Source organism: Rosa rugosa, chromosome 6 (genome assembly GCF_958449725.1).
Source record: "Rosa rugosa chromosome 6, drRosRugo1.1, whole genome shotgun sequence".
NCBI classification, from domain to species: domain Eukaryota; kingdom Viridiplantae; phylum Streptophyta; class Magnoliopsida; order Rosales; family Rosaceae; genus Rosa; species Rosa rugosa.
Genome location: NC_084825.1, coordinates 47,080,290 through 47,103,164, shown reverse-complemented (window position 1 = coordinate 47,103,164; position 22,875 = coordinate 47,080,290). Strand labels below are relative to the sequence as shown.

The 22,875-nt window shown below is 39.9% G+C and overlaps 2 protein-coding genes across 2 annotated transcripts; both read right to left on the bottom strand.

Annotated features, from left to right (window-relative positions):
- Window positions 1-3,282: 3,282 nt before the first annotated feature.
- Window positions 3,283-4,052, bottom strand: LOC133714197 (uncharacterized). Its single transcript, XM_062140284.1, has one exon. It carries the CDS (start codon window positions 4,050-4,052, stop codon window positions 3,405-3,407), a length of 648 nt encoding a protein of 215 aa, XP_061996268.1. The 3' UTR covers window positions 3,283-3,404.
- Window positions 4,053-16,062: 12,010 nt separating this feature from the next.
- Window positions 16,063-17,315, bottom strand: LOC133714196 (leucine-rich repeat extensin-like protein 3). Its single transcript, XM_062140283.1, has one exon. The coding sequence runs from the start codon at window positions 17,228-17,230 to the stop codon at window positions 16,274-16,276; it is 957 nt and encodes a 318-aa protein (XP_061996267.1). The 5' UTR covers window positions 17,231-17,315; the 3' UTR covers window positions 16,063-16,273.
- Between the last annotated feature and the right edge of the window lie 5,560 nt (window positions 17,316-22,875).

Genomic DNA, 22,875 nt, shown 5'->3' with positions numbered 1-22,875 from the left:
TCTGCAAAAGCACCAAAACAAGGGCTGCTGCCACCTAGAAAACCTAAAGGTATATCAATTTATTGCCTTGCTGCCTTTTTTTGGTTTTTGTTTCTACGATGTTGCATTGGTGCAAAGTATAAATGTATAACTATATAATGTATAAATGTGTAATACAATGTGTTTTTAAACTAAAATGTGTAGGGAAAAAAATTTGAAGAGGGAGGACTGGAGGAGCAGCTGCATAGCATTGAGCATGGCAGCATGGAAGTTTGGTTGTTCACTTGTTGTCTTATCGAACATTGTTTTGGATTTTAATTTGTTATGTTGTTAAGACAATATGTGTATGTGTTGGTGAACTTGCCGTGGAACTGTGTTGATTGAATGGTTGATTACTTGATTGAATGATTGTTATTTGCAAGATGGTTTTATACTTTTATTTGCAGCCTTGCTGCTAGTGCAGATTACAGAATGGTTTATTGGTTTGATTGAATGGTTGATTGAATGATTACGGAATGGTTGATTGAATGATTGTTATTTGCAAGATGGTTTTATACTTTTATTTGCAGCCTTGCTGCTAGTGCAGATTACAGAATGGTTTATTGGTTTTATTTTCAGCATTGCAGCCTTGTTGCTAGTTCATATTGCAGCCCTTGTTGCTAGTTCATATTGCATTACTCTTTATACTCTCTAAACAGAAGCAGGTCAAGCAGCAAAATGCAGTAGTGCTGCAAAGATTGATTGGAACCGGAAACCCGAAAACGGGCCTGTTTTGTCCCGGTCCGGGTTTATTCCGGTCCGGTTTTATCTCGGTCCGGTTTTATATCGGTCCCTATTAGTTGCAACTGCGGTCCCGGCCCGACGTAAGATTTCCGGTCCCGGTCCTTGTAATACCATTGCCAGTCCGGGTTTAGCCCGGTCCTTGTTTTGTGCAATTGCAAGACCGGCCCGATATAAGCCTGCCGGTCCCGGTCCCTGTCAAACCGGTGCCGGTCTGGGACCGTGCCCAGGCCTATGTAATACGTCTCATCAATAGTGACTCCATCTTCATCTTTGCTCATTCTGAAACCTGGAACTATTAGACTGTTCACCGAATTACTTTCCATCATTCCAAATCTCTTCAAGACCTCCAACGCATATTTTCTTTGGCATATAAAGATACCATCAGGCTCTTGTAACACCTCGATGCCAAGGAAATACCTCATTCTTCCCAAGTCAGACATGTCAAACTCTCTCACCATAGAACTTTTAAATTCAGTCAACATGACATCATCATCACCAGTAAAAATTAAATCATCAACGTAAACACTTACAATGATAATTTTTCCTTCTTTGCTCCTCTTCGTGAATAAAGTCTGCTCACTATCACATCTCTGAAAATCCTTCACTAATGAAATGTGCTTCGATTCGACTAAACCAAGCTCGTGGAGCTTGTTTTACTCCATACAAAGCTTTGTGAAGCTTGTAGACCAAATGCTCACTGCCTTTTTTCTCATAGCCCTTCGGCTGCTCCACATAGACATCCTCACTCAGCTCACCGTGTAGAAAAGCTGACTTAACATCCAACTGAAATATCTTCCAATCCTTCTGCGCTGCTAGGGCAATAATCATCCTTACAGTATCCATCCTTGCCACTGGTGCAAAGACTTCTGTGTAATCTACTCCATGCTTCTGAGAATACCCCTTAGCAACCAAGCGTGTCTTGTGCTTGTCAATCTCCCCATGCTCATTGTATTTGGTTTTATAAACCCACTTTACTCTGATTTTTTTTGCTCCAATCGGTAGCTCAGTGAGTGTCCACATCTTGTTCTTCTCAATGGACTTGATTTCACAATCCATGGCCAATCTCCAGTTTGCATTCTTCACAGCCTCTTCATAATACAACGGATCATCGGTTGACACCACTAGTGCCATATTTGCTTCATCTTCACCCTCGGATAAACCCTCCCCACTAACATAATCACGCATCCAAACAGGAGGTTGTCTCACTCTCTCCTCATCCTCACTGGTCTAGTTGTTACAAATAGGAGAACTATCTTCCTTGCCTCCAACTCTCTCAACACTAGTCTCTCCTACTTCTTCATTAGCATTATCCCCACTCCCATTTTCACTCACTCCTTCTTCGTCCTCATCCACTTCTCTATCTGCATCACCATCACCCCATTCTAAATCTACTAATATTTGCTCTTCATAACTAACATCCCAATCCCATTACCTCTCTTCTTCGAAAACTACATCTCTACTCACAACAACCCTTTTAGCAACAGGATCATATAGCCTATAACCTTTAGACTCCTCGCTAACACCCAATAACACACAAGGAAAGCTTTTGTTATCAAGTTTAATCCTCCTTACATCTGGAACATGAACGTGCGCTATGCATCCAAAAACTCGAAAATGTTCTACTGAGGGCTTCACCCCACTCCAGGCCTCATCTGGAGTAATATCCTTGACAGCCAATGTAGGGCACCTGTTTAGAACATAGATACTCCAAGTTACCGCTTCCGACCAAAAAGTCTTGGGAATCTTCGTGTCAGAGAGCATTGAACAAACCATATTCATCATGGTTCTATTCTTCCTTTCGACCACACCGTTCTGTTGCGGAGTATAAGCGGTGGTCAACTGCCTCTTGATGCCATTTTTCTTGCAAAAATCATTGAACTCACTTGAGGTGAATTCTCCTCCCCTGTCCGTGCGCAAACATTTTACAAACAACCCTTTTTCTTTCTCCACCATTCTCTTAAAACATTTAAAAGAATTCAAGGCCTCTGACTTCTCTACTAAGAAATACACCCATGATTTTCTACTATAGTCATCAATGAAACACAGAGTGTACCTCTTCTTGCTATTGGATGTGGGGGTGATCAGACCACAAATGTTCGCATGAATAAGCTCGAGCTGCTGAGTTGATCTCCAAGTACTCTTTTTGGGAAAAGGATCACGATGTTGCTTCCCAATGATGCAGTTAGTGCATGTTAGATTTGAAGCAGGGAGTTGAGGAAGTCCGCATACCATTTTCTTGTACTGCAAGGTTCTCAAACCCTTGTAGCTTAAATGTCCATACCTCCGATGCCAAAGATGAGAGAGATTTTGAGAGCTTGTGTGAAAACACTTGTCTTGTTGTGCTTGAGAAAGTGCTTGTGATTAAGCAAATAATATGAACATCCTATTTGCACTCATGCTAGTTTGAATGATCAAACCTTTGTACGGATGGTAAATCTTGCACAACCCTATATTGATCAGAATAGCCAAGCCTCTTTCTTGTAGCTGCCCTATGCTCAAGAGATTATTTTCTAACTCTGGAACATAGAACACTTCAGTTACAACGTGATTAACTCCATTGAGCAACAACTTCACACTTCCTTTTCCCGTCACATTCATCCTGGTGTTGTTCCCCAATTTCACCAAATGCCGAAAACTTTCATCTAGCTCATTAAACATAGCTCGATCACCACACATATGGTTAGAACACCCGAATCAAGAAACCATGCATCTTCTCGCTTGGCCTTACACAATTCCACATAAGACATCAAAAGCATCTCATCTTCCTCATTAAGCTCTGTGTAGTTTACTTCTTTATTCCAAGTTGGACATTCATATTGATAATGTCCAAGCTTGTGGCATCGATAACACTCCACAGTTGCCTTATTGAAGCCTGCTCGACCTCTCCCTCTTCCTCTTACTCTGTAAGCACCACGACCACGACCTCTGCCTCCTTCATGTGTCACCTTCAAGGCCTGCTCTTCATCATTATGCCGCACAATTTTATGTTCATGCACTATTAATGAGCTTTGTAGCTCATCAACAGTGAGAGAGTCGATATCCTTTGACTCCTCAATAGAGCAGACAACATAGTAAAATTTCTCAGTTAAGGAGCGTAGGATCTTCTCCACCACTTTGGCATCCTGCATATCCTCCCCATAAACTTGCATCTTGTTTGTCACTGTCATGACCCTAGAGAAGTAATATGTTAGACTTTCACCGGATCTCATGTCTAGGGTTTCAAACTCTCGTCGGAGAGCTTGAAGATGGGACCTCTTGACCCTCGCATTCCCCTCGAATTTTTTCTTCATAGCATCCCAGATTTTTTTGGCAGTATCCTTCTGCAAAATGATTTCAAGAATCCTGCGGTCGATGGCCTGGAAGAGATAGTTCTTCTCGTTTAGGTCCTTCAGCTTCAGCTCATCAATCTTTCGTCGTTGTGCTTCTGTCACTTGTCCTCCAGCTTCTGGCTCAACATACCCTGTCTCTACAAGGCTCCAGTACTCCTTTGATCATAAGAAGTTTTCCATAAGCATTCTCCAATGGTCGTATTGACCATCGAAGCGTGGAATGGATGGCTGCACGAAATTTCCTTCGTTATTCATCTCTCTCTCACTGTGTTTGGAAATCACTCAAAGCTGCGACTTTTCTTTCTCAAGCCCAGTGGAGGCTCTGATACCAGATTGTTGGGAATTATGATCAAACACGAAAGCGAAGAACAAGAGCACAACAAACTGGATTGAATGACCTAGTTTTATTAATGATGGTTCTGGCTTAATTAAATAGCCATTCAATACAAAACCCTAACAAACTTAACGTAAATGTAGCCCACATTTGACGATATTAAAATCAAGTGGTAATAGAAACTTGGAACAATTCAAAAACAAGTAGATAACGAGAAAGAAACTTAACAAACCAGGGTTTTATTCAAACAAAAAGAAACTTAACAAGAAACCCTAAAAACATGCAACTAACTCTTTCGCTGAAGGCCAAGATCCCACCGACAAACGAAGCCAACATTCTGGCCGGAAAGGTCTCCGAGGCAGCTACGAGTCTGATCCCGACAAGACCCGGGTCCGACCCGGCAAAGGAGAACCACGAGAGCCTCTCTCAGCCTCGCACGTCGCCCAAGAAAGCAGGCAAGGCGTCAAGGAAACAGTCGAAAGCGGCAAAGGAGACAACGTCGAGTTTCGAGGACTTGCAGGAAATAGAGGAGAAGCTTCGAAGGGTCGGGAGCAAGCTAAGCTTTAGATGGTTTTGTTTTCGTAAAACCGCTTGAAAAAAAAAAAAGGCCATCCTTCCTCCTATTTTTTTTTTAGTAAAATGGGGGCAGAGGGAAAGAAAAAAGAAAAAAAAATATGTTTTGAATGTCTATTGGGGGGCAATAAATGTTTTGAATTGATGTAATCTCCTCTTTTTTTCCTTAATCAAAGTTTTATTTGTCTAATTTTATGGAGATTAATTCCCATTCCAGCGATCGAAAGTTCTATTGGGAGGTAATACAGGTTTATTCAGGGAGGCAATAAATCTCTCCGGCCCCATATGAGATCTCCGACAATATCTTTGGAGACTTCCAGCGAGGTTTCATAAACCTCTATTGCCCCCCGATAAAGGTCTATTGGGGGGCAATAGAGGTTTATTGCCCCTCTATTGGGGGAAAATAGAGGTCTATTAGGGGGCAATAAAGGTCTATTTGTGGGCAATAAACATTTCCGGCGACTTATGAGATCTCCAACGACCTCTTTGGGGACCTCTGACGAAGTTTTCATAGAAATCCAGTGGGTGGCGGCTGGTGATCGGATTCCAGCGGCCGATGATCGGACTCCGGCGAAGTCTCCTATGGCTTATCTCTCTCTCTCTCTATGTAATAAAGGGGTGAGGGTAAAATAGTCTAAAAAAATCATAATTGAGTACTAGGGAAGACCTTATTAGAGTCTTCATGGGTAAGAGGGAATTAAGAAAACTTAATATGGTAAGTGGGAATAAAATCCCTAGAATTAGGGTAAATGGACAAAAACCCATAAATTGGATAATATTTAAAAAGGTCTAGTTGATGAGCACGGACCACAGACATAACAATGTGTAATTGAATTATATATCGAAAACAACAAAAGAATAATTTGATAGTTTTTGTTTTTAGGGGAACGGAATCAGGTTCCAATATATTAACGATGTTACTACGTCAAGCTAGAAGGATTCGAAAATCCTTCATAATACAACTCAAAGTACAATTCAGACTGCAAAAAGCAGAATAATCAGAAAAAAATGAAAAAACTAACCAAAACTAAAAAACAGAATGTAAAAACCCTACACCTATCCAACCCTAAATCAGAGCAACCAACTTGACAAGCGTTGACACTTAAGACCTTCCTGGTGTACATCGCCACTCATCAACTAGCTTACAACTACGACCAAGGGCAGAACAAAGTGAGAGTACTTATTGAAAACAGGAAAAAACTCAACTACCTCACAACAGCCCAATCCAAAAGAAGAAGAAAAGGAAAAAGCCATCCCAGCAGACCCAACTGGCCCACTAACCCACCGCCCTAGGCCCAGCCCAAACCCTAGCATGAATCTAGGATTTCCACCGAGAAAACTGGACAGCAGGTTCAACCAGTCCGGTCCACCTCCAAACGCCGCCTGAGCCAATTCTGTCACCGTCACCGACTCAGACCACCACGAAGCCTCATTTCTGATTGACGCAAAACCCGGCAGCCTTCCTTCTCCCTCCAGATCAACTTGCTGCAAGCCCTCGAAGGCAGCAACCCATCATCGATCCGGAGGTCGACCCCGATCCTCTGCCATAGCCTTGGTTTAGAGAGAGAACTTCAACACCCCGACCTCTCAAACACACACGATCAGATCGCCGCCCCCAACAAGTACGATCCGCCGCAACACACCCTCAATCAACGTAGCCCGCGAGCCGCCTTGATTGGAGCCTTACTGCCTCAAAACATTTCCGTTGAGCACTCTACCCGAACAACGACGCCGCCGAACAAGAAGTCTGCCCTCCGTCCCCTAAGAGGGTTTCGCCGCTCCGAACAACGACGCCGCCGAACAAGAAGTCTGCCCTCCGTCCCCTAAGAGGGTTTCGCCGCTCGAGATCGCTCTGAAAAGCTAGGAGGTCTCGAGTTCTAGAATAATTTGATAGTTTGAGTAGTATCTTTGAGATAAATTACCACACACTTTATTTTAATTTTTTTCTCAATTCAAGTCCCTTGGTTTTTTTTTTTTTTCCACATATTGCCACTAGCTACCTAAGCATCTTGATCTGCTAGTATCGAAGCTAGGCAAACTAGTCTGCATATCTTACGTTGAATTGATAATTAGGGAAAAATTAATAGACGGGCTAAATACTATTTAATACCTTGTGGTATGGGTCCAACATCGATTCAGTCACTCGACTTTTAATTTCATCAAAAACACCCCTACAATATCATTTTCTCGTCCAATAGGTCATTCCGTCGGGATTCCGTCAATTTCTACCGTTTACTGCTGACGTAGCATTCCAACTCAGCAAAAGTGGGGCCCACATAGAAGTCAAATTCCTAAAATGACCCTGGCAAACTGAGATGGAAAAATCTAAAATAAACTCAAGATTTTGCTTTTGCAGTTGGAGAGACTTGAACCCACGTCTGGACACATGCAATTGAAAGCCAAAACCACTCGACCACTTGCATGGCACTGATATGTTTCCACAAAAATAATATATATTTATATAACCAACTGGATAAGGAAAAATCCAAAATAAATTCAAGATTTTGCGGTTGGGAAGACTCGAACCCACATCTGTATGTATGTAATAGAAAGCCCCAACCACCAGACCACTTGCATGGAATCAACATTGTGCCACAAAAATTATATATATTTGTATACCCAACCGGATATGGAAAAATAACATATATTGTATACATATTATTTTGGATTAAATACTCGTTACTCCTCATACTTTTGCATGAAAAACAGTTTAGTCCAAATTTTTTAAATTAAACAGTTTAGTCCTTATTCTTTTTAATTCTCACACAACAAGTCCTAAAATAACTATTATACCCCTCACTTTTTTTCTCTCTCTCTCTCTCTATATATATATATATATATATATATGTGTGTGTGTGTGTGTGTGTGTGTGTGTGTGTAGAGAGAAAGAGAGGCAGAAAAATAAAAAATAAAAAGAGAGAAAAATAAAAAAAATAAAAAGTGAGGGGTATAATAGTCATTTTAGAACCCGTTGTGTGAGAATTAGAAAGAATAAGGACTAAACTGTTTAATTTTAAAATTTTGGACTAAACTGTTTTTCATGCAAAAGTATGAGGAGTAACGAGTATTTAGTCATATTATTTTTGTCGCAGTATGTCATTATCATGCAAGTGGTCTGGTGGTTGGGGCTTTCAATTGCATATATGTTAGGGTAGGTTCGAGTCTCCCCAACCGCAAAAGCTGGAGTTTATTTCCAGATTTTTCATATCCGGTTGGGTATAATATATATTATTTTTGGTGAAGTATGTCAATACCATCCAAGTTGTTTGGTGGTTGGGGCTTTCAATTGCATACCTACAGTCGTAGGTTTGAGTCTTCCCAACTGTAAAATCTTGAGTTTATTTTAGATTTTTCCATTTCAGTTGGCCAGGGTCATTTTGGGAATTTGACTTCCATGTGGGCCCCGCTTTTGCTGAGTTGGAATGCCACGTCAACAGTTAACGGCAGAAATTGACAGAATGACCTATTGGACGAGAAAATGATATCGTAGGGGTGTTTTTGATGAAATTAAAAATCGAGGGACTGAATCGATGTTGGACCCATACCACAAGGTACTAAATAATATTTAGTCCTTAATAGATTATACCCATTTATGTTCATATAAGAGTAATCTACTAACCACATTGATGTACATGTTCATAGTTCCAATTGCTACAACTTGTATCACCTGGTGATTAATATTAGTGATAGAAAGAGTGGTTAGGTTGGTCGAAGCAATTTAAGGGCTATGTGATACTTTAAAAAGGTAGTTAGCTTAGGTAGTTTGGATTACGAATGAAAAGTTTAATAATTGAGACAATACTTGAGATTCCATTATTCCAAAGCATAAATATGTTCCCACGCTTTGCAGTCATGTTACATGACTAAGAGTCTAAGAGAGGCCCCCCCCTTCCCCCAAAAAAATCTTAGAGGTTCCATTCTTCCATTCCAACATGATATTAAGGAATTTTTATGGAGATAATGAAATGGTGCTAGGGACGTGGTCGTTTTCTGTCACCCCCATCATATCAACTACTACGTACAAGTACAGCTGCATAATGCAGACAATTAACTAAACAGGCTAGCTAGTTCCAACCACTGCGCCCCCCTCACCCCCTGTGCAATACTTTGACGTCTATGTATTTTCTTATTCCTTAATAATTTTGATATAGAAAGAAAATAATTGAAAGTTTACCAAACAAAAATATAATATCTGTTGACATTTCTTTAACCAGCACCAACTATAACCAAATAACTGTTTTTATGACATAATCTGGGCTAACTTGAGCTTAGAAACTTAATTTGATTGTTTTATACCACTAATTGATTCAAAATTCAAAATTAGGCCTTAGCCGAAGTCAAAATTAAGACACGTGTTTAAATTTTGCACTAATTTTATTACCCTGATACTCAGTATATTCATATGAACAGAAAGCTGCTTTTCAAATTCAATTTAGGGAGGGTCTTTTATAGTTTTATCTAATTAAGTTCAGTAGTTTGCACCTGAGCTTTAAAACCTCTAGGTCGACTCTAGATAAACTTGCTGCCACATATTATAAAATGTCGTAAATATAGCCCCATTGATCAACAACTTAACCCCCCATTGGTGAGACCTGCCGAAAAAAGATTTCAATATTTTGTTTCTTGTAGTACATCATATTGCTTCAACTAAGTTAAAACTAGAAAGTCAGACACTGAGGCCAAACATGATCAGTGCATGCATATACATCATCAGCCAGTACATACGTAAGAGTTTTGCATTCTAAATCAAACCTGAACCTGGACTTGGAGCTAGCTGTTAGAGATATATGTTAAAATCTTTAGGAAAGGCTCCTTCCTATACATATACTTTTGCAACCATTGGCATTATAGAAAACATTTTCGATGGTTTGCAACCTGGTTACAGAAGTACTGAGAAAACAAGTTTATCCTTTAATTACAAAATAGCCCAATCTATATCTAGGGCATCTTCGAAGCAGACAAGAACCGGTATACAAACTTCACTTTTTAAAATCTAGCTAGCTATGAGGTTCATGCATTCAGCCAGCTGTTTTGGAGTTGGATCTTGTATAATAGGTCATTGCTAGCTTTCAATATCAATGGCAAGTCAGTCCTGGTTATATACCAGACGCTACAGTACGTACATTACTCTTCGTTTTCTTGTTTATTTTTTTTTATTTTTTTTTTAGCAACTACAAGTGGAGGGAAGAAGAGTGGTCGTTTTCGTCATCCAAAATGCATGCATACTCTGAACCATCAAGAACTTGTGGCTGTTGGGGTCCAAATGCATATGCAGGTTCTTATCAGTTTGATATAATAGTTTGATTTGCAGTATTAGGGTGAGTCTGACTCAGTACGTAATAACTAGTAACAGAAAGAGAGATAAAGATCAAGAAAATAAGAGTTATCTAGAGTATACAAAGCTAAATCCATTTCATGAGGACATAATATATGTTAGAGTACTAATCGAAACACTTTTCTTTTACAAATTAATAATGCTTTTAACCAGATTAAGGAATTGAATATATACATAGAATATGCAAATCATATACGGATGATGATCGAGAAACGAAGAAATTAAAACGTAGCCATACCTAGCTAGGTAGAAGGGGAGATCAAGTATATTAAGGAAAATGCAATGCATGAGTGCAACACATTTTGTTGGTGGGGAGCAGTAGAAGATGAATACGGTACGGTAATTATTGATTATTGTTCTCTTCAGGATCAATCAATTGCAGGAAAGAATGTAACCATAACCACTCGCTAATTCAACGTAGCTAGATATATAGGATATGATATGACATTCATATGCCCTTGTACACTTCACTGGAATCATTCGGTCATCACTAGAAACCTCCACTTAGAATCTTTGAAATCTGCAGAAAGTAACCTGATGATAGTTTGTTTGGTGCGTGCTGGTCATTTCAAATAGCTAGTCACTTCAAATTATATTGTGATTCTCATCTCATTAAGAGTAATTTTATCAGCAAATGATTTAAGAGGACTCATTTCAATTTTTCCACCGGTCTAATTTCTCCGGTCCATCTCCTTCTATCGATCAAATGGACTCATTTTGAAAATTGTTTTTTCCAACTCAAACACGTAAAGAAAAAAAAAAAGTGGACCAAGTCAAGATCATTTTATCTACTAACTAAATCGAAGAAATGAATAACCATAAGGAAAAATTTCACAAATGGTCACTCAACTATGACTCATTCGACACTTTGGTTACTGAAGTTTCAAATATATCATTTTGGTCACTCAACTATTACATTGTCAATCACTTAAGTCATTTTGTTAATTTTTTTCATTAAAAAAAATTATAAAAAATACTCTTTGGGTGACTTAAGTGATTGATAGTGTAATAGTTGAGTGACCAAAGTGATATATTTGAAACTTCAGTGACTAAAGTGTCGAATGAGTCATAGTTGAGTGACAATTTGTGGAATTTTCCCTAACCATAAATATATGATAACTAGAATATATCTAATAATTCAATTGACATTTTACAAAGATAGAGTTTGGAGAACGATCTTGAACCTAAACATTCGATTATGCAATTGGGAAAGAAAAATAGAAGCTTGGTGAAAATGTAGCTATCATATACTTCATGAGTTATTTACACTAGTTATCTTAAATTGCTATTCTTACTTGAGTACTGAGTTTATTCTTGTAGCTAGCTTTGTATTATCACCGTAATCTATTTTGTCCCTTTGACTTGTAAAGCTATCTTAATCTAATATTGTCACAATCAATCTAAGTCGAGGAAGAAACGAGCAATTGAAAATTATGTCCTATATTTACATACACTGAAAGAGGGCTAGAATTTGTGCTTGTACGTACCCACGAGTGGACAAAGGCAACTTTGTTTAATTTTTGCCATAAAACCGTTAATCTATTGAGAATTTGTCCATTAGTGGTGTCTACTCAAGCATCAACCCAAGAATTTCACATCAAAGGTGATTGAATTCCAATTCCAACTCCAATTGAGCATTCTTTTTTTTAGATCAATGTCTTTTGAGAGTACATTGAACGCCATGATTGTGCTTCCAATATATCTACCCGAAAATTGGAAATGCATGTATTAACAATATATTGGTTGTGGAACAAAAAGTGAAAAAACATGAAAGAAAATTGGGTTCCCTCTTCCATTATGTGCTCCACTCTTTGGAATAGATTATCTTGCAAATTGCAATGGTCAAAATGAGTTGATTGAGGGCACCTATGTTTATTCATTTCAATATTTTATCATGTTGATTTCAAGAAGCATGTATGTTTATGAATGTAGCTCTGATTTGAGTTTGTGATGTTCTGAACGATCTTTTCTGTTTGTGGGGTTGCCTTTTGGACTGGATATTTATGTGAAATGGATTATTTACTTGTTAATGGTGTAAATAGATATATCTTCTAAATAGTGATTTAAGAAATGAATTGTCTTAACCATTAAATTACATTGCCGGATAAAAAAGAAAAAGAAAGATCAAATAAAGGTAAAAAGAACTTTAAATTTGTCTTGGCCAATTTTGTTTTAAAATAACTTGGCACATAATTTTGATGAGAAATGTCTTTTTTCTGATGAACTTTTACATTTTTTTTTTTTTGACAGAGTAATAGAGATTTCATTTAATCCCAAAGCCAGAACGGCACATACAAATAAACTCTATATGCTTGTACCCTAAATCAGTGGTCAAGCAGGTAAGGGAATACGGGTACCATCCACTAGTACAAAGACGCTCCTTTGAATTTTACGAGCCTACACAACTACAAATCTCAGCGTACACTAAGAAAACTATTTCGAATCTCCCTACGTCAATGCACTCAATTGTGGTACTCAAGGAGATTCATTAACTTGGTGTAAGAAGAAACCATAGCAATATAGACTAAAGCCCACTAAAAAAGCAGGCCTAAACTGGGCCAAAACCCACTACTTTCCCCAACCAAACTAGGGAGTTATTGGAATTAAAAAAAAAAAAAAACCGTAACATAAACCCTAAAGCCCAAAAGAAAACCCTAGCCCAAGGTCCACCCATGGCCCAGCCCATTCCAATCATCCCTTTCCTGTGCAGCACCGCCGTACACACCAAACTCGCCGCCAACTTCACGCCGCCGCAACCAAGCCTGAGCCACGACGCCTGAAGGAACGATCACCAGAAAGCACCGATGAAGCTTGAGCAAGCCAACCAACTTGGATCGCCGTCTCAAGCCGCTACCAGCTCCCCCCGAAGTAGCCATCCCCGCCGCCGAAACCCACCTCACGCCGTGAATCGCCTCCCTCGAGATGATGTCCATGGCGTAGAGAAGAAGGATCACGAACTATGCCGCCACCACAGTCAAACCTCAGGCCAGAAATCCCTAAGCCAATAGGGTACTAGCCCAAAACCATTCCCGTCCGGCAAACAATACAACAACAGCGAGACAGAAACTGCCAACGCTGTCGTCGACCGCCGCCGGACGAGAGGAAGAGATCACTGGAGTCCGACTTCTCCTGGCCTCCGACTCGTGTCCCCGTTGAGAGAGAGAGACGAATGGTACAAGAATCTTAATTCCTTTCACAAGCTCGGTGGCTTGGTGCATATTAAGAGAGTTTGATGAACTTTTACATTGGTATAAATGAGAATAAGATTATGATCCCTTGGGCTGAATTTCGGAGAGTAATTTCCAAACAGCGCCTGAGGAAAGACGAAAAAAGGCACGAAAACCCTCGACGATCAGAAGAATTGAATCGAGCAGAACTAGAGAATAATATATGGAATAAGGAAGTAACGAGTCGACGATAGAAAAATAAGGAAAAAAACTGAAGGAAAACAAGAAGAAAACAAGTAAAACAGGGAAACAAGAGGCATCAGGCCTCAGATTTGGGATACCCAAGGAAGGTGGAAGTGCCCCGATCCTCAAACAGGCAGGGGAGAGAAAACACAGATAAGGTCTTTCTAGAGAGTTATACACCAGTTTATTTTTGCAGGATGAAAAAACACACAGGTTCATGGTAGGGCTTGATGACTGTCCATGTGAGCGAGGGTTGGACCCCAACCGAAAGACAACAACGTTCCTAGGTCCATTTACCAAGTTCTAACATGTGGTACTGCTCCATAACTATCAATTTCTTACAATAAAGATCCTAGATTCATAGAAAACGTTACTAGTATAAAACTATACTACTCATTGTTAATTTACTTTCTCAAGACCTCAGCACCTCGCACACTTGGTGTGCGCATAATATGAGGCATAATTTGAAACCACGTAAATCCAACTCTCATACCCAGCAACGCAAAAAAATTCCAAATGATGTGCTAACTTCACTTGCATGAAAGAAAAGAATATGCACATTGATGCACATCAAGAAATACAACTTATAACGTCAATTGTAACGATGTATATAAGCTGAATCAAGTAGGCATATTTGATGAGTTCTGTCAATATATAAAACGGTGACTTATCATAGTCCAGGGGATAGGATAGGATTTGGAATGTACCAAAGCCAGTGACAACCTAAATACCGATTAGGCAATGAGTAACATAGAACCTTGGCTTTTAGAAATAAATTAAACCCTGTGTCCTGATTTTAATATCACCTTAGCAAATCAATAAGTTTCAAGAGATATTTGACAGTGGTTCGTAAATTACTAGAATACATGTCGTCAGCCACATCTCAAGTCCCATCAGTTGTAATGAGAAAAATGACCTTAAGCTAGCTCCACTCACCACCATAAACTTCTCACTTCACCTCATTTCTCCTTTCTATATTCAGACACACATCAGTCATGCCAATAGAAAACTTGATGGCTCTCTCACCTATAAAAAGAAAATGTGACATCTAAAGCTAAGTTCGGATCTAAATTGTCCAACCCTATCCCACCACGCGCACACACACACACCCCTCTTATATGCTGCTTTCAATCAAACATATATGCTTTCGTCTGCCAAGTTAAGAACTACCTATCTTTAACGATCCAAATGAACCACTAACCAAACTAACTAAACCTGCAGCCTACCAAGTACTTTGGCTTTCTATAAACACATTTCAAAAACACCAAAAAGATAATAAGAGACCAACTATTTTTCCCCTTTCACAGAATACTGAGAATAGTGACTTAAAAGACCCCCAACCCGTCTTACTTCAGTCAGCAACCAACCACTCAAAAGCACCAAACATTACCACAAATCCTACCTATATATCCCTATACATGCTATACTCCAAACTGCAATATGCATTTTGACTTGCAAGCAGAAATACAAATTAAGAATTGTTTGCTTTCAATCTAAGGATTACCAGAAGGATCAAAATTCAAATCTTCCATAACAATCCAGCACTGCATATCTGCAATGTACATAGTTTAGAGGAGAGGAACATAGAAGCAATCAGAAAATGCACCAAACAAATGCCAAATGGCAGAGAAGATAGAGCTTCCAAACAATTGAAACAAATTGAATGTAAACCAGCTTAACAAAACTAGAATCACACCCTTACTCCTAAGTCCTAAGTCCTAACCTACTCTTTAGTGATTCCATCAGCTGAACAAATAAATCAAGGCCCTGTAGCAAAGACAGGAAGACCTATTTAGCAGTGGTTCAAGTAATACCAGAATGCAGACAGTCAACTTTCCTATTTGATATAGCAACCTATTTGTGATGACAAATGATTCAAGAATCTTAAACCTTCACCCACCTCTTCTTCTTACTCTATATACTCAGAGACAAAACCCTCTCTGCATTTGGACTGTTTTTAATTTTTACAATATTAGGCGCAGACGATTTGTTCTCCCGTAGTCCACGGCAGTAGGGGTAGATGCTCTTAGTGACTACATGCCAATTAAACTGAAAGTTGAGATCTGAAGTTGGAGGATGAGTGATCATCCCTTGCTGGCATCACACCAAGTTATTCAGAGGTTTACACTAAGCCCTTATCTTACATTCATTCTAATGCTCCACTCAACAGGATTCTTTCCTCTATTGTTAACAATCCAAAAAACAGTCTCTTTGCCACATAACAATGGAAACAAGGACTTGAAATCGATCCAAGAGAGACGCAATCATTCTATTCGATAGGCTAACACATTCCCAAATTATAATAAGTAACAAGATAGGTAGCAGTAACCATGCATTTATTGTTTAGATAGAACATTGCATCCATAAACACTTTCGTCTCACTTCAAACACTCAAAGCAACAAACAGTACATCAAATTCCACATAAATATATATATATATATATATATATATACACAAACACTGCGAAACCACAACTTATCATTGAGCTTCAGTACTTAAAGCGTACCTAAACTCCATCCAATCCAATCATCAATAATCGGCCCGATAATTGCTGTAATCGTCACGCAGCTGCTCACGCTCCAAGTCATTCTCAACCCTGTCAGCAATCTTATCTTCTTCATACCTTATTCCTTCTTCCAATGCCAGTCCACCTAGAGCTCCGGCCACTGCGCCCACAGCCAATCCGGTTCCCAACCCCATCTTCCCGCTCTTTGGCTTCTGATCATAGTGTGAGTACTCCAGAGGCGCCGAAGGCCCACCGGACGGCCCACCTGGCCCGCCGTAGTTCACTGGCCGATCGAAGAACGGCCTCGGTGGCATCGGCGGCGGCGCGCTGGAGTAGTACCCCGGATAGTAACTCGAATACGGATCTGAATAGGAGCTGTAGTGGTACGGCGGCGGCGGAGGCGAAGCTGCCGGGGTTGGAGCCGAAGCTGGCACGGAAGAGCTGTACGGCGACGGCGAGTACGCCCTGTAGTCGCGAGCGGAAGGCGGTGGAGGCATAGGGGCACTGGAGTAGAAATAGCTCGGAGGAGGAGGGGTATTATGGTAATCTGGCGGGGGAGGTCGTTCCCTGAAGGCGAGCTTTACGCGGATCTTACCGTGAGGGCGGCCGGAGGGGCGGATGAGCTCGAAGGATCGGATTCGGGTGGAGTCGTCCGGGTCGGGTAGGTCTTTGAGGGGGAGGCGGAGAGAGCCGACTAAGGGTTTGGGAGTGTCGGAGGGTTTGGAGTGGAAGATTTCGAGGGTGAGGAAGGAGTCGTAGAGGGAGAGGGAGAGGGGGAGAGTGAAGCGCTCGTTCCAGACGGGTCGGGTCGAGCCGGAGTCGTCGGATTTGGTGGCGAGGCGGCGGTCCGGGTCGACCCAGAAGACGGCGTAGGGCTTGAGGTCGCCGTTCTTCCAGTTGACGTTCTTGAGGTGCTTGGCGGACACGATCGTGAGGTCGAGATCGAGGGGCTTCGGCGGCGGAGGGCGAGAGGAGGCCATGGTGGTGGTGGTGCTAACTTGCGCGTGAAACGTGCGCAGGATAAAGAGAAGGGAAAGAAAAGGAGTGATGGCGTGGGGAGAAGGGATAAAGCACAAAAGAAGGAAACGTGTTTGTGTGGAGTAGTTGGATGTCAGATGACGAAATTGCCCCTAGATTTTCACCTTTTTGCAAGGGATCTAATTTGTTATTGACAATTACTGTGGTGTTCATCCGCTTGTGTTCAACTACCTTTAATGGGTGGATAACAAAATATCTTAACTTAATAATAATTCTCTTCATCATTGAATTTACATCAATATTAATTGAATTTATATCTAAGATTAATTATAATTTTTTTTTTTTGAGAATTAAATACAATTTATTTAATCAGCAACTGAGCGGGTAAATATTATTGTCGATCATTATTTTTATAAACTTCCATAAATCCAGATTTGTTCATCTTCTCCAATATCGAACCGCCACTGTTTTGCCTATTGAAAAGTTTAGCAATATAATCAACAGTCTCTTATTTAACACCGAAGCTTATCTATATAACTAGTTTAAGTGAAAATTCTCATCTAAAAGTTTGCTTGAATTCTCCAAAATAAAATTTTCATGTGTGAAATTATTATTTCAATTTTTGTGTTTTAATCAACTTAAGAGTCAATGTAACCCGACAAATGCCGAGATGGGAAAGCTAAACTTTGAGTATAGACAGAGGCATATAACATGTACAAATGTGCACCGAATACAATCTCATTAACAGAGTAAATAAGCTGCATTACATAATTACATCCAACATGCATCTGTACAGTACTCCTAACTGGAGTTATGAATGTAGACACCAAACAATATATCCTTATCAAAAGAATTTAATAAACTGACTCCTCCATTTTCATTTTCTAGGGAGGAGTAGGGCACGAAAATGATTCAACCGCAAAAAACTCCAAGCTATCATCAAACAAGTTCGAAATTGAGCATATATATGAGCAGCTGTATGACATTATATGAGAGAGTTGCTGATAAATTCTGATCACAACAATTTCATCTAATTTTTTTTGATGACACAATTTCATCTAATTGAGCAAAGAAACTGTGGAAGCAAAATCTATAAATCCAAAAATACATATATATAAAAAAAAATCCATTTGAGACTCAATTTCATGAAAGCTGGATCCTCAAGTTAACTTGGTAATTTAACAAGTTCCACGGTGACAGAAATATGTCCTTGTCCAATCAACCGAGGCCCATCATTCTTCACAAGCCCAAACCTTCCTGACCTTTTCTTACCAGGCTTGGGGAGAGGGATCTTGGCCCGGCTCACTGACTCTATGCCGTACACCGCCGCGCCGGGAGTTTCCGGCGCCACCACTTTCTCCCTCCCCTTCTCAATCACCGTCGCTATGCCACTGGAAGTTCCGGCTGCCCACTTGTCTCGCCTCCTCATAACTTCCACATAAATAAAGCCAGGCCAGACATGTCTGTCGAATCGCTGAGTCCAAATTCTGTCCCATGCAGGATCAATAGGTTTCCCGGGCGCCGGGAAAGGGGCCCAGTTTTCTTTCCCAGGTTCGAGCCACCACACCAAGAAGTATGTCCGCTCCGAGAAGGTGCTCCGACTCGGGGGGTCGATTCCATCGCCGCCGTGAATGGTGAAAGACAAACCGAGATCAAAGTCTTCTTCTGGTTGTGCTCTTTTGTTCTGAAGGTCTCTCATGCAATAAGGAGTTGTACTTCTAGTGTTGTAGCCTCCATGTGGTACCCTCCTCCTGATATCCATCGCCATCTTCGTCCTCCTCTCCATGGTTGCTGACTAGGTTTATGTGAATTTAGAGGAAAATAACTCGGAAGATGATTGTGAAGAAAGTGAATATCTATGGCTTGCATATTGGTGGAGTTTATATAGGATAGAAACTCCGAACTCTCTAGGACAATTCCTAAATACATGAGAAGTGCAAGGCCTGAAGGCCAATGAGAAAAAAACCCTAACTTTGTTATTATTATTCTTTTATTTGCTCGATAAACCCGAATTTTGTGTTTTATATGTTTTATTTATTTATTAATAAGAAGTCATTTATTTTCAATCCACAACCGTCAAATATTTATTCTATGAGCCACCCCTAAAACGCGTTGCATGCGTTCCTACAACTGAATTTCAGATTCAGTGAAATCACGCTCGTCCGGTGGCGTCGGGAAGTCGAGGTCGTTGGTCTCTGGCCTCACCAATGTTATGTGGTCTGCTGCCATACAGGTGATTTGATGCAAGTGCTCGGAAGCGACTCATTGGGAGAGTTGTTGCTTGAAGTTTAGCAAGGGGTTTCGGCAACGAGTCTCTGGTATGAAGCTTCTGAGGCATTGCAGGCTATATCTTTATCTACCTGCACTTTATTCCAGTTATTGGTCTAGTTTGCTCTGATCGCCAAATTTCAGTTGTATTATAATTAAGATACGAGATTGGTGTTTAAGATTTTCTTGTTATTTACTTGGTGGGAGTTGAATTGTGGAGAAGAGCACGTAGGCTCTTGAGAGTTTGAGTGGTCGTTGATAATATTCGAAGTGTTCAGTTGAATTGCAAGGTTGGGTAGTCCATTTTTAAGGGTAATTTTGCAAAAAAATTTGTAGGATTTCTCCTAAGGTGGTCCACGCATGACCATTTCAGATTTCATAGTGAAATGCGGGGTAAGTCCTGTCACTAAATAATACTATATTCTCATCGGAAGTTGATCATTGTAAATTTAAATTAAGAAACAAAAACTTAGGTACTTTCATCAAAACATTCTAACGAGGAAAAACTTGGTGAAAAAAAAAAAAAAAAACTATAATTTTGTTTAGAAACTGTTGAGAAATGCACTTCTAGCCTCAAGTCCACTTTGGTTACCTAATCATTTGCATCTTAACATATATATAGCCTTCCTCTATCAACCCAGGCCCATCGCTTTTTTCAAGCCCAAATCGCCCTTCTTTCCTTTCATTGGGCATCGGTAGAGGGATTCTGACCCGGTTCACCGATGCTATGGCACCGGAATTTTCCGGCGTCTTTATGCCGCCAGAAGTTCCCGGCTCTTTGTCATCTCGTCTACGAATAATTTCAACATGAACAAAACCTGGCCACACGTGCTGCCCTAATCGAACCTTCCAAATCCTGCCCCATTTAAGATTTGGTCGCCCAACAATAGACTCTTCAGCCCAATATTCCTGTCCAGGTTCAACCCACCATAGCAAGTCGTAAACCCGGTCTGAAACGGGTATTTTGCTCTTGTTCGGTGGGTCAATTCCCTCAGCATCGTAAACTGTAAAAGCAAAACCAAGATCAAACTCCTCTTCTTCATGTGCCCTCTTGTTCTTCTTCACGGCTCTCATCCAGTAACCACTTGTGTTGTTGTTCATGTCCATCGTATATAGCTCTGCACCTGTGCAAATATTCATGTGAATTTAGAAAAAAAATGATGAGGTTACCATGCCAGAAACTTGTTCTCTTGTAAATCGATAAAGAACAAGAGGATTAATACAATTACGGATTTAGCTCAATACACAATCACAAATATGGATATCTTGAGATTGAATATTGATAAATAATTAAATATGCTTACTGCACCACATACCAAAACCACTCCACACTACCGGATAAACAATGACTAGTCGGAAATATTTTTTTTATTTTTTATTTAATTATTGACCAAAACACGTAACACAATACAAATAATGGTATAAAAGAATCTAAACAAACAATATTACATACATACCCATAAAATAACTAGGGTACTGAAACTGCCACCTGTTTTGTACAAACCACACCCCATTCCATGTGTAATTTTTCAATGGACATATGCATAGAGGGACGGTTTGTAAGAAAGGGGGTATCAATTTCACCCTCTGATAACAACATTAGATCTAAATATAAAACACAACATTGAAATCTAATCTTGATACATAACGTATGCAGTGTTTACTAATATTAACAAGTGCATACATTTTCTTATCTTATTCAGACTCAAATCGGGCGTAAGATCTTGGGGAGATTCTTAGGGTTGGCTATGGTTACGCAAAAAACAAAGTCTATAGGAACTTTCCAAAGAGAATCGATCACAGAATGAAATGTCAACTAAAACTTTGTGACGCTCCACGCAAAACTAAAAGATTTTGTGGATATATGCTTTAACTGAGAAATAGATATTTAATTAAAGACCAGTAAAATTGAGATTTGACTAGACCTTTAAATACACGCTCACAATTACTCATATTCTTGAAATAGTAGGATATAATTCTCGATTTAGAGTATTATATCAACCATTGGATCGTATATGAACAGCCTTGATATCCAATTAATAAATTTTGGTATCTATCTAATTATAGTAGAAGTCAACACGAAAATCTAAAAAATTTGACATGTATAGCATGCCATTTAGTGGGCAGTAAATTTACAATTCTTGTGATATCTGCAGTGGTAGGTGCTCTTTCATTTATTCTTTTGAATAAGTTTTTATTTACTTTTGTATTTATATAATGAGATTGAAATGCCAATTTTATCTTTTACTGAAAAATAATAAGAACACTTAATTACAAGTTACAAGTTGCAATAGAAAATAGCTGATGCAGATAATGGCATATACACCCTGGATCTTATGTTTATGTCTATGCATGGCCAACTGACATTGATAACTAGATTTTTATTGCAGGAAAAGAAGTTTTTTCATCTTCAGAATTGAGTGCTCTCAACAAACACAGTCCACAAACTGATATTGACAAATAAAAAAATAAAAAAAAACAGACATTGAACTAAATCAGCACTAGTGTTAATGAATGAATGTACTGAAGCTAAGTACGTACCCTAGTCAAATCCGAGGCCTTAAAACATTTCCTGCACCGATCGAGTACAAGAACAAACAATTTGGGTCACATCGCTTCTTCCTCTTTTGTATGATATAGGTCTCCAGTTTCATGGACAAAATTATATCCCCAGCAATCTTGTTCCCAGCCCCGTCACTCGTCACAAGTTCATACCGCCCTCTTACTCCCTTATTGAGACTCTTCGGAAACGGAATCCTTCCCTTAAACACTTCCCCTATGCCGTCGGAGGTTCCGGGGTCACGACGGTTTTCCACGCTGTTATACCTTAAGACCTCCACGTTCAGAAAGAGGCCCTCATTCACAGGGTTGCGGTTTAAGCCGATGATGTAATTTTCGTTCCATTGATCAGGGTTTGGTTCGCCTTCAGCCTTACTAGTCGCGTGCTCTCTGCCGCCGGGGTCAATCCGCCACACGACTTGGTAGCGCCGTTCAGAACGGGGCAGAGTGCAGAGACTCGAGGGGTTGAGTAGGACGACTCTTTCGAGCTCAAGAACCCAATCAATACCATCAAATCTTTTTGGTCGTACAATCTGTTTGATCTTCTTGTGGGCCGGTGATCTGCGTTAATAACGGCTGGTGTTCCTGTTCAATTTCAAGTTAGCAGAGCAATGGCGTCTGTCATGATTTGTGTTCATAGCTGCGAAGCTGTGTGAGGAAGGTTATGTTAGATTTGGAGAACAAATATAGTGAGTGGCAGAGAAATTATAATTAAGAGCTTAAAATCTGAGGTAGTCGATCTGGGAGATTCGAAGGAGTGGAAGAGTATTTAAAAGCACGCTAAGTTGTTAAACTCATATATGGAGTAGGAAGCTTTATT

Bases quoted from the DNA above. Each gene is read 5' to 3' on its own strand.
- LOC133714197 (XM_062140284.1), bottom strand. From the start codon at position 4,052: ATGAAGAAAAAATTCGAGGGGAATGCGAGGGTCAAGAGGTCCCATCTT.
- LOC133714196 (XM_062140283.1), bottom strand. From the start codon at position 17,230: ATGGCCTCCTCTCGCCCTCCGCCGCCGAAGCCCCTCGATCTCGACCTC.